General features: G+C 47.0%; 1 protein-coding gene across 1 annotated transcript in view; it reads left to right on the top strand.

Moving 5' to 3' along the window:
* The window catches only part of ZPBP (zona pellucida binding protein), a 419,635-nt gene that overhangs the window by 58,403 nt on the left and 348,526 nt on the right, over positions 1-12,706 (top strand). Inside the window, exon 2 of the mRNA XM_029589753.1 lies at positions 236-451. Coding sequence (XP_029445613.1) covers positions 236-451 — 216 coding nt within the window. The remainder of the gene's footprint in view (positions 1-235; positions 452-12,706) is intronic.

Raw genomic sequence — 12,706 nt, forward strand, 5'->3', positions numbered from 1 at the left:
GAGTTAGAAGTGATGGGGCAGAGGACCCCAAGGTCCTCCCATGGCTACATCACTGGTTGATATATAAGAGTTAATATTTTAGTACTGTATAACGTTTAGGCCTTTATGGCAGGTGTATAATTAGCAGGGCTTAGGATTAGAATTTTCTGCTAAATAACAAGCTTATGAAAATGTGATTGTATAAAGCAGTTTTTTTTACTTTTGCATTTGTTTAATTTATTGTATATTTTGACAGTGCAGTCCTTTCTGAGATTTGAAGAGAAAAATGATGATTCTGTGGAATCCATGAGCACATTAAACATGGAACCTTCTCCTGAGTATAAGAACACAGAATCTACTCCTGAGAACATAGAATCTATTCCTGAGAACATAGAATCTACTTCTGGGAAAACAAAACCTACTTCTGAGCCTAAAACAACAAAGAAAGTAGTAGGATCAAGCATTGCACCAGGTATTCATAACTACAGTAATACAATTTTATTTATTCATTTACCGGTAAGTAGAACTTTTTAGCATCATAGGTATATTTTAGCATTATATATTGTATGATTCAATGTGTTTTTATTTCATTTACTGCAGTGGTGAAATGCTTTCCCTATTTATTATGTTGTGATTGATAATCACTGTGGATCTTTACTGTTTATGGAATCTTAAGTGTTTCCCATGACTGATATGACTTCTGTTTTATCCCATGAAACATTAGCAATTTACTTTTCATCTGGCTGAATAACTAAATCATACATCATATGATGGAAAAGTCAGGACTAATTTTATCCAATATCATGATCATATAATTTAATGTATAAATATATTAATGATAGTGCGAGTCATGGAAACTGATCATTTAGTGATAACAAGCAGGAACAATGAGTCACATAATGGGTCATGTTACCTGAGATGAGCAGCATGGGAGAAAGCTTCCAAAGTTTTCTAGAAGAAAGTGTTGGATATGCGCAAGTGACATCCTGTTTCTTACCAGCTGCCTGTTGATGATTTTCCTTTCTTTCATTGTCAGAAGACTCTCACTAGGCTACTGTAATTGCTATTCTTTTTTTATTCCCTTTTTGTCTTTGAGGCATATTACACCTAATTTTTAACCTTAACCATAGGTTCAGGGGACATTTAGGCAGAGAGGCCTAAAAGTAAATAAATTGGTTTTGTTTCTAAAATTGTGTTCTTTTAGGTATTTGTGTCAGGTGCCCCAGTACAAAGTACCATCAAGTCTTATTTAATTACTATGCATAGTTTGGCCTGTATGCTTGAAAAACTAGTTCAGCTGTATGCTCACCTGAATGAGTTTTCCCATAAGTAGCTAATTTGCACAACACTTAGTATCATAATCAGCCTTATGTTTCTGGTTCTAGAGCATGCTTTTTTGTGGGTGACCTATGGGTCAGGGCGTGTTCAAAATTCACCATAACCTGAGTTTTGTTATGCTATGTTCAGAAGCAACATGCTTTTTTTGCAGGAAACAAAGCCTAACTTTTCTGCCTCAAATCAGCCAATAGACCTATCTGAATCCTATGTCACATTTCATTAATGCCTCTCCTTGAGTGTTTGAACAATCCGAAATCTTTCAACAGTAGCCTCATGATGACTTTCCTGGAGGCCAAGTCTTCCCCTCCTTGACCTCTCAAAAAAAAGTTACATGCATTCTTCTTGCATATAAGTATGAGCTTCTTTGCCTCATTAGTACATGCAAGGAATGAAAAGAAAGCAAGAAAGAGGAATCTGTACAGAAAGAGGACAAATCTTAGACACAATGAGCTCTGCCTCAACAGTAAGTACTTCTGATTGCTTATTTGCCATAGGTTGTAGTGGGTAATGTCATACTCTGTTTCTGCATGCATGTTCCAGAAGATGAATGGGAATTCTGTAGGGATGTGCATCGGGTGCCCTATCATTTGCTCTTTTGGGTTCGTGTGGCCGTGCGAAAATCTCATTTTCCTGCGGATCGGCATTTTTTTTTTTTTTAGTAATAAATCGTTTTTCGGCTTAGTGTGCGCACTAACAAAAAATAACAAAAAGTAACAAAAAAATAACTCCCGTTAGCGCGCACAAACCAGAAAAACAATTTCCATGAAAATTCAGGGGAAAAAGTGTTCATTTCTCGTTTTAACCGATATATAACGAATTTAGAAATATCGTACGATATTTCAATTCATTATAAAAACGATTCAGATCCCTAGAATTCTGTCTTTTTTTTTTGCCTTGGCAAAATTGTTGAAATCCTGGAGTTATCCAATGGGGGCGGGGGACAATGCTGTCTTATTTCTTACATTTCACTTTGCTATTATATATTTTTGCCTTCAGTCTAGAGAGTTAAGGAAGTGGAAATATATGCCTAAAGAAATGATCAGACTTTTTCATGGATGATGGCAGTGATTCATTATTTAAGGAATATTCCAATGAAGATGATTCAGACTTTCTTCCAGAGGGTGGTGATAGCTTTGACCCTTAAGATTACATTTCCCATCAAAGTTCATCCAGCAATGATGGGAAGTTGTTGGTAGACATAGCAGTGAAGATGCTATGTCCTCCAGTGGTACAAGAAACAGGAGAATCCCTTGGCAGGCATGACAGTGGCAGACTGAGGGCTTCACAGTTTAGGGAACCATAACTAGCACCCCCCCCCCCCCCCCCCCCGATAACATCCTGGATGCTGCCACCATGAGAGGCATAAATAGAAGGTTATGGATAAAAGCTCCACAGCAAATGGATAGTAAAATGGTGCCAAAAGACATTGTGAATGAATGAGATGGGCCAACATGTGCAAGTGGGAGGGACAATATTTCAGAAAGTTTTGCCCTATTTATGTCTGACAATATTTTGTAATAATTGTGAGAGACACAAACAGGGAGGCAGAACATAAGTTCAGGAAGTAAAGTGAAAATTATCCCAATTAAGAAACGTCGTTAAGAGCTCCTTTAAACTATGACTAGTATGTAGGCTGAAGCCTTACCAGTCTTCTATGGATTTTTGTTCTGTGCTGCAGTCCCTGGTGTTATCAAAGTTGGATTATTGTAATTCTATTTATATTGGGATTCCTGACATTATTATTAGATCTTTTTAAATTGTGCAAAATATAGCTGCTCACCCTCTCATTGGGACATGTCTTTAGGACTTTATAGCTCCAATGCAAAAATTTTACACTGGTTCCTATTACACAGTGAATAAAATTTAAGGTTACCATCTTTATATACAAAGATCCTTTGTGTGTTAATTTTGCCTTGAAATTATATCGACCATCATGTACACTTTGCTCTAGCAGTCTTGGGCTTCTGGATGTTCCATCTCCAAAATTAGTCCATCTAACCTAAGCTCAAAAAAGGGCTTTTTCAGTGGTAGGCTCCACTTTCTGGAACACACTGCCAGCACAGATACGTTCCATCTCATGTCATAAATATTTCAGGAAGCAACTGAAGGCATATTTATTTAAACAGGCGTTTGAGTGTTAGCATATGAAATGTTTTAATGAGGTTGATTTGCTTCTAGTCTGATTGTGATAGTATTTTAAATTATGAATGTTTTATGTAACTCGCCTCAAATAGTGGCGTGTGCAAGTAATAATTTTTTAAATAATAATAATCCTGATAGCATAGAAACATGGAAGCAGCTAGTTGATACTGAATTAATTTTTTTTCACATGATAAATGACCTAATGCGAGGTATTTCAAATAACTTGTGTTATTTCAGACCCGGTACTATGTGTATTTAAATGAGTTGATCAGTGTGCTAATCAGCTCATAAATACCCTACATAAGAACGTAATATAAGATACGCCATACTGGGTCAGACCAAGAGTTCACCAAGCCCAAAATCCTGTTTCCAACAGTAGCCAATCCAGGCCACAAGTAACTGGCAAGTACCCAAACAGTAAGTAGATCCTATGCTACTGATGCCAATAATAGCAGTGGCTATTCTCTAAGTCAGCTTGATTAATAGCAGTTAATGGACTTCTGCTCCAAGATCTTATCCAAACCTTTTCTAAACCCAGCTACACTAACTGCACTAACCACATCCTCTGATAAAACTATATTCCCTGTACATACCAGGATCATTCCAGACGGTGGGTTATGTTCCATGTCCAGCAGATGGAGTCAGAACACAAAATTCCCAGGGGAGGAACCATATAACCACGCCTCCCCTGTAACAGCTCTCAGTAACGTTCTGACTCCAGCAGATGTGAGCAGGGGACTTGTGGTCCCCAGCTTGTTAGCTTAGGGCTACCTTCTCAGGGGGATCAAGTTTAAAAAAAAAAAAAAAAAAAAAGGAAGTTTTAAATTTACAGTTTAGGTCACTTTGCTAAGGCTCCTCTTACAGCAGGGGGAGAGCTCTCCGCTGGTGCTGGCTCATCGCTCTCTAGCCTGGTGACTTGCTGACAGGCTGTTGCCTGTTTTCTTTCTTTCTTTTCTCATTTTCCTCACTGAGGGCTCAGTTGGGGTAAGTGTATTTTTGTTTCATCTTCTTTTTCAGCAGAAGACTGCAATTTTTTGGACTCCGTTCGGCTCTCTGAGGTGAAAGCCGGTAGCGCTGGCCTCTCCCTTCTGACCCAGGTTTTCCCCCCTCCCTTTTGGGGAGCGACCGACGTCCCGACCTGCGGCCCCGCGAAGCACCATTCCCCGGGGCCGCCTGCTGTCGGGAGGGTAATTCCCCGTCAGTTCTTCTTCAGGTCGGTGGGGGACCGCGGCAAGCGTCCGTTGCCGGGTCGGCGCTCATTTTAGGCGCGAACCACCTGTAGAGCTTCCCCCCCTCTCTCTCTCCCTGCGGCGATGCAGTCCGCGGCGCCTTTTGAGGGCTCCGACAGGGCCGGATTATTTTCTGAAGAGGGTCTGTGCTCAGGCTGTTTCCCCGAGGGGGAATGTGCGCCAGCTACTAACAAGGACGTTCGAGCTGCAGACCGCGTGGGAAGGAAGCGCCAGGCCCCGTTCCCTCTCAACGCGGGAACGGCGGCCATTTTGTTGCAAGATTCTGATGCCGCGCTTTCTGAGGAGGACACGGATAATCCGTTCCCCACTTCTAGGCCCGTTTTGGACCCTTACTCCGAGTCTAATCCTGGTTGGCAGAGGGGGGATCCCCCAGTGGGTGACCCCTCAGGATGCCAGGCCTTTTCCCCTGAATTCATAGTCCTGATGCACAGGGCTTTTCTTCAGAGCAGAGACACGACCTTCGGGACCTGGGGGCCCTCTCCCCCCAAGATACCATGTCCTACCCCCCTCCTGGGTGGGACCCTCCTTCAGGCTCGCTCCCCTTTAGTAGGCGGGGGAGCGGGGACATCTTGTGGCCCTACCGGGACACCATCGATAATACAGACTTCGTTGAGGGAAGGACAATCCCAGGACCCTGACGTGGACGACCCCACCTTGTCGGCCCAGGTGGAGGGCGACGACCCTAGGGTCCTCCGCATCTTCCAAGCGGCGGAGTTAGATGACCTCATTCCCTACATCCTCCAGGAAATGGATATTGATTCCCTCTGGAACCGGTGGGGCCTGACCTGGCTTTCAAGAAGGGAGACCCCCTCCTAGCAGGACTGCGGCCTCTAGCCAAGTCTTTTCCCACTCATCACAAGATCTTGCAGTTGATCACTCGGGAATGGGATTCCCCGGAGGCCTACCATAGGGTCGGTAGAGCCATGGAAAAATTGTATCCTCTGCCGGCCGATTTTTTGGAAATTCTCAAAATTCCCGCCGTAGATGCTGCGGTATCATAGGTCACAAAGCATACCACTATTCCTGTCACTGGAGGGACGGCTTGAAGGATATGCAGGATCGGAAGCTGGAGGTTTACCTCAAGCGTATCTTTGAGGTCTCAGCCTTAGGGATGCGGGCGGCTATCTGCAGTTCCCTCGCACAGCGAGCGGGTCTTCGGTGGGTGCAGCAGCTTCTCACCTCCCGGTCCTTACCAGACGCTGAGGCTCACCAGGTGGACAGACTGGAAGCCGTGGTTGCCTATGGAGCAGATGCTTTATAGCCCGAACCATGGTGGCGGCGGTCTCAGCGCGTCGACTCCTTTGGCTTCGCAATTGGTCGGCTGATGCCTCTTCCAAGACACGTTTGGGGTCCCTTCCTTTTAAGGGTAGGTATCTTTTTGGTGAAGACTTGGATCAGATCATCAAGTCCCTTAATGAGAACGCGGTGCACAAGTTGCCCGAAGATCGACCCCGTTCGTCAAGATCATATAATTACTCCAGAAACCTTTATCGTAACCAGCGGAGAGCGCGTCCTCAGAGGCAACAGCCACCTCGGGCTCCCTCTTCTCGTTCGCACTCCTGGAACCGGCCCTTTCGTGGGCGCCGCCAGGGTAAGGAAGCGCAGGGTGATGGTACATCTGCTACATCTACCCAATGATGTCAGACGGACTCGCGAGGTGGTCCCTCGACTGGGGGTCGCCTTGTTCTCTTCTACGAAGAGTGGGTCCAAATCACGTCGGATCAATGGGTTCTGGATATTCTAAGACGCGGTTACGCTTTGGATTTTGTTTGCGCTCCTCAGGACCGGTTCCTGTTTTCCCCTTGCGGGTCCTTAATCATACAGGGAGCCGTGCGGCAGACCCTCGATCTTCTCCTTCAATTGGGGGCCATAGTGCCGGTGCCAGCCGCCGAACTGGGCCGGGGGCATTATTCAATCTACTTTGTGGTTCCCAAGAAGGAAGGTACTTTCGTCCTATCCTGGACCTCAAGCAGGTCAACCGGTCCCTCAGAGTCCCTAGTTTTCGCATGGAGACACTCTATTCAGTGTTAGCGGCAGTTCATCCGGGAGAATTCTTGGCTTCGTTGGATCTTACGGAGGCGTATCTCCACATACCAATTTGTCAAGCTCATCAGCGTTACCTACGCTTCAAAATTTTGGGTCAACACTTCCAATTTCGCGCTCTTCCCTTTGGCCTGGCCACAGCTCCACGGGTTTTCACGAAGTTCATGGTGGTAGTGGCGGCAACCTTGCGCAAGGAAGGCATCCTTGTGCATCCTTACCTAGACGATTGGCTCATCCGAGCAAGTCACGAGCGCAGTGTATCCTCGCAGTCGACAGAGTGGTACAACTTCTCCAATCTCTGGGATGGATTGTCAACTTCACCAAGGGCAGCCTGGTCCCGTCCCAGTCGTTGGATTTTCTGGGAGCTCACTTCAACCCAAGAATGCCAGGGTTTTTCTGCATCCAGACAGAGCTCATTCTCTGCGTCAGCAGATTCAAGGATTTATGGCGCTCGAGACGCCCACTGCCTGGGACTACCTGTAGGTACTGGGGACCATGGCCTCGTCTATCGATCTGGTTCCTTGGGCATTTGCTCATCTGAGGCCTCTGCAGAGATCCCTACTCTCCCGGTGGCAGCCGGTGTCGAGAGATTTCCAGGCAGTCCTTCCGATTCCGAGAGGAACCTTCATCAGTCTCTATTGATGGCTGGAACCGCGGCACCTAGCTCAGGGGGTGTCGCTGGAGGACCCGGATTGGGTGATTATCACTACGAACGCCAGCCTCACAGGCTGGGGAGTGGTCTGTCGGGACAGTTCAATCCAGGGTCGATGGACAGAGGAACAGTCGAAGTGACCCATCAACCGCTTGGAGACCAGGGCGGTCCGTCTGGCGTTACAGGGTTTCTTTCCCATAGTACGCCATCAAGCAGTCAGGGTGCTATCGGACAATGCGACTACAGTGGTGTACATCAATCGCCAGGGAGACACAAGAAGTCGATTGGTCTCTGGAAACCGACAAATTGATGGAGTGGGCAGAGCTTCACCTCCAACGACTAGCGGCCTCGCATATAGCGGGAGTGGACAACGTACAGGCGGACTTTCTCAGCCGACAAAACTTGGATCCCGGAGAGTGGGAGCTCTCGCAGCAGGCGATGCGGATAATAGTACGGCGTTGGGGGACACCGCACGTAGACCTAATGGCAACCGCCGGAAATGCAAAGGCCGCCCGCTTCTTCAGCCGCAGGCAGGAGCGCGGCGCCGAGGGTGTGGACGCACTGGTCCTGCCCTGGCCGCGCCACTGTCTCCTATATGTTTTCCCACCGTGGCCCCTCGTGGGCAAGGTCTTCCGCAGGATGGAGGCACACCAAGGGCCGGTGATCCTTGTGGCGCCAGAGTTGCCCCGACGACCATGGTTCGCGGATCTGCGCAATTTGACGGTGGAGGGTCCCCTTCGTCTCGGTCAGCTGCCACATCTTCTACGCCAGGGACCAATATTTTTCAAGGAGGCAGATCACTTCTGTCTTGCGGCCTGGCTTTTGAGAGGCGTCAGTTGAGGAGGCGCGGTTATCCGGAGCCAGTTATTTCAACGCTACTGAAAGCACGTAAGATGTCCATCTCAGTTACCTATGTTCGAGTCTGGAAGGTCTTTGAGGATTGGTGTGGAGCGAATGACATTCTTCCCATGCAGGCCTCAGTGCCACAAGTCCTTTCCTTCTTGCAGGCAGGTTTGGATTTGGGTCTTGCTTACAATTCTCTTCGGGTTCAGGTGGCGGCCTTGGGGGCTTTTCTTCGCAGTGGAAATAAGGAGTTTCTGTCCTCGCATCCGGACGTCTCCCGTTTCCTTAAAGGAGTGAAACACTTGAAGCCTCCGATTCGCCCACCTTGTCCGTCGTGGAATCTGAATCTGGTGCTCCGAGTCCTCTGTGGTTCGCCGTTCGAACCTCTAAGCTCGGCTACCATCAAGGACGTCACTCTCAAGACCATTTTTCTCGTGGCAATCAGTTCAGCAAGACGTATTTCCGAGCTGCAGGCCCTATCCTGTCGGGAACCATACCTTTGTTTCACGCCTGAAGAGGTTTCGCTGAGGACGGTTACTTCTTTTCTCCCTAAAGTGGTTTCGGCATTCCACCTCAACCAATCGGTGGAATTACCAACTTTTGCCTCTTCTGAGTCTGGAGACCTGTGTAGACTGGATGTACGGCGGTCTCTGATACGCTATCTGGAGGTGACTAATGATTTTTGGCTCTCCGATCATCTGTTTATCCTCTGGTCAGGACCCCGGAAGTGTTGCATGGCCTCCAAACAATCTATAGCACGGTGGTTGAAGGGAGCGATCATAGCGGTGTACCTTGGTGTAGGTAAGTCCCCTCCGCTGGTTGTCAAGGCTCATTCTCTTCGAGCCCAGGCGACATCTTGGGCGGAGAGCTCCTCCGTCTCCACTCAGGAGATTTGTAGGGCGAACACCTGGAAGTCGATCCATACTTTTGCGAGACATTATCGCCTGGACGTCGGTGCTCCGTCGGGCGGTCAGCTTGGAGACAAGGTAATACGAGCAGGGCTGTCTGCGGCCCACCCGTGATGGGAAAGCTTTGGTACATCCCACCGTCTGGAATGATCCTGGTATGTTCAGGGAAAAGAAAATTATTCCTTACCTGCTAATTTTCGTTCTTGTAATACCATGGATCATTCCAGACACCCTCCCTTGGTTTGGGGGTTTGCTTGTGGGACATCCCTGCCTACCTGTCTTAAAAATCTTTTACTCTGTATTTCGAATACTGCGCGTCTTTTTTGTTCACGCACTGCTGTTCGCAAGTTCACTGTTCAGAATTTAGTTGCTGTTTATTTGGACAGTGGTTATTTCAATTCCTTCTTTGATTACTTGATCCCTCTGTTTTTAGTCTCTTTCTTTTGGGCTTTGTTAGTCTAGTTACTGAGAGCTGTTACAGGGGAGGCGTGGTTATATGGTTCCTCCCCTGGGAATTTTGTGTTCTGACTCCATCTGCTGGACATGGAACATAACCCACCGTCTGGAATTATCCATGGTATTACAGGAACAAAAATTAGCAGGTAAGGAATAATTTTCTTTTTTTTTTTTTGAGATGCGGTAACCAGAATTGCGCACAGTATTCAAGGTGCGGTCTCACCATGGAATGGTACAGAGGCATTATGACATCCTCCATTATATATGCCATTCCCTTCCTAATAATTCCTAACATTCTGTTTGCTTTTTTGAGCACCATAGCACACTGAGCCAAGATTTCAATGTAATATCAACTATGATGCCCAGATCTTTTTCCTGGGTGGTAACTCCTAAAATGGAACCTAACATCGTGTAGCTATAGCATGGGTTATTTTTTCCTATTTGAATCACCTTGCCCTTATCCAAATTATATTTCATCTGCTTATATGAACGCCCAATCTTCCAGTCTCAAAAGGTTCACCTGCAATTTATCACAATCTATAGTCTATAGTTTCCTGATTCACCTTTGTAGTCCTTTTTTCATATCGGAGTTTCATTGGCTACCTTCTAATCTTCGGGTACAAGAGATTATTTTGGTGATAGGGTACAATTCACTTGTAATAGGTCTGAAATGTCATTTTTGAGTTCTTTGAGAACCTTGGAATGTATACTATCCAGTCCAGGTGATTTACTACTTTTCAGTTTGTCAATCTGATATACGACATCTTCCAGGTTCATCGTGATTTGTGTCAGTTCATCTGAACAGTCACCCTTGAAAACTGTCTCCAGATCGGGTATCTCTTAACATCTTCATCACCAAAGCAAAGAATTCATTTAGTCTTTCCACAATGTCATTATCTTTCCTAAGTGCCTATTTTACCCCTCGATCATCTAATGACCAACCGACTCTCTCGCAGGTTTCCTGCTGCAGATATATTTTAAAAAGTGTTATGAGTTTTTGCCTCCATGGTCAACTTCCTTTCAAATTCTCTTTTAGCCTGTCTTATCAATGTTTTACATTTAACTTGCCAATTCTTATGCCTTTTTCTATTTTCTTCAGTTGAATCGTTACAATTTTTTAAGGAATATCTTTTGGCTAAACCAGCCTCATTCACCTCACCTTTTAACCTTACTGACAATTGTTTGGCCTTCCTTCCATCTTTCTTCATGCATGTAATACATCTGGACTGTCTGTGTTTTTAAGATGGTGTTTTCTAACAATGCCCACACCTTTTGTACACTCTTAATCTTCGAGCTGCACCTTTCAGTTTTTTCCTAACTATTTTTCTCATTTTATCAAAGTTTCCCTTTTGAAAGTTTAGTGCTAGAGCCATGGATTTACTTATTGTCCTCTTTCCAGTCATTAATTCAAATTTGATCATGTTTTGATCACTATTGCGAAGCGGCCCCACCACCGTTACCTCTCTCACCAAATTCAGCATTCCACTAAGAATTAGATCTAAAATTGCTCCCTCGCCCTTCAGTTCCTGAACCAATTTCTCTATAAAGCTGCGCCTTATTCCATCCAGGAACTTTATCTCTCTATCCTGTCTGTTGCGGTCCAGGTTGCGGCACTCGCGACCGGGGCCTTAACTCTTGGCTTCTGGCATCGGGCCCAGTCTCGCTGGAGAGCTTCGCCGGGTTCCGGACCTGTTCGGCGGCGTCCCCGCGTGGGCGACGCCATCGGGACGCCCAAGCCAGCCGCCCTCCTCCTAGGCGCACGCGCGCGCAAAGAGGCCGAAGATATAGGCCCTTTCCCGCCACTCACTGCTCCACCCGCTCCCATGACGTCAGACGCCGGCGGGTATGTAAGGTCGGCGCCTGCTTCTAGCAGACGCCTTGCAACGAGGTTACCTTGTGGTTCCTAGTTGCTGTGTGCCTCGGAGTTCGCTAACTTCTCGCTTGTAGCCTGCTTCAGTTCCAGCCTGGTTCCTGCTTCTGTGCCTTGCTTCAGTTTCAGCCAGGTTCCTGCCTCAGTATCCTGCTTCAGTTCCAGCCTGGTTCTAGTTTCTGTGTCGTACTTCAGTTCCAGCCAGGTTCCTGCCTCAGTACCCTGCTTCAGTCCCAGCCTGGTTCCAGCTTCCGTGCCTTGCCTCAGTTCCAGCCAAGATACCTGCTTGATCCTGGTTCACCTTCTCAGCATCCTTAATCGCCTAAGTCCCAGCGGCTGGACTCCTACGGCCTCCTCCCGGGGGAGTCTCGGCTTCCAGGGTGAAGTCATCACCACTGATTTCCTAAGTCCCAGCAGCCGGGCTCCTCCCGGGGGAGTCTTGGCTTCCAGGGTGAAGACACCTCTTCAGTACTCCTAGCCCTACCCCTTGACTCCCACAGGCTCCTCCTGGGGAGTACGGGCACCCGGTGGGAAGGCCACCTCCTTCACCCGGCCTGGTGTCCGCCTCCCGGCCTGCTTCCCCTCCTTCAGAGACAATAGTCCATCTTACCATAGTCTCCGGCAGGCCGGCCCAAGGGTCCACTAAACAGTATAATCACAACACTGACCTGATGTTACAATTACCCAGTCAATATTGGGGTAATTGAAATCTCGTATTATTGCTGCACTACCAATTTGGTTAGCTTCCCTAATTTCTCTTAGCATTTCTGTTGCAGAGGTGGACTCTTGGAACTGGCTGAAGCAGAGGCCCAACTGGAGGTTCACCAATACCAGCCTTCGTTCCCCATAGGGCCGGGGCCAACTGGACTTATGTGCGAGCCTCTGTGGAGGTGAAGATCCATTGTGTAGAAGATGTTGTAACTAGCTCATTTAAGAGAAAGCGGAGTCGGGTCATGCAGCGGTCAGGGCAGGCAGCAGGCAATCAGAGTCAGGTTCAGGCTGTGGACAGAGGTGGGCAGAGTTCTCTCAAGAGTCGAGATTCAGGCAGTGGTTGGGATAGGCAGAGTTTAGTCAATAACTGTAAACAGGCAGAGGTTAGTGGCAGGTGCAGGTCAAGCAGCACAAAGGTCCAATCCGAGCTCAAGCCAGAAATCCTATCCCAAGTTGAAGCCAGAAGTCTGATCCAAGGTCAAAGCCAGAAGACCAAAACAATGAGACAAGGAAC

This window comes from Rhinatrema bivittatum, chromosome 2, assembly GCF_901001135.1.
Source record: "Rhinatrema bivittatum chromosome 2, aRhiBiv1.1, whole genome shotgun sequence".
In the NCBI taxonomy this organism is placed as follows: domain Eukaryota; kingdom Metazoa; phylum Chordata; class Amphibia; order Gymnophiona; family Rhinatrematidae; genus Rhinatrema; species Rhinatrema bivittatum.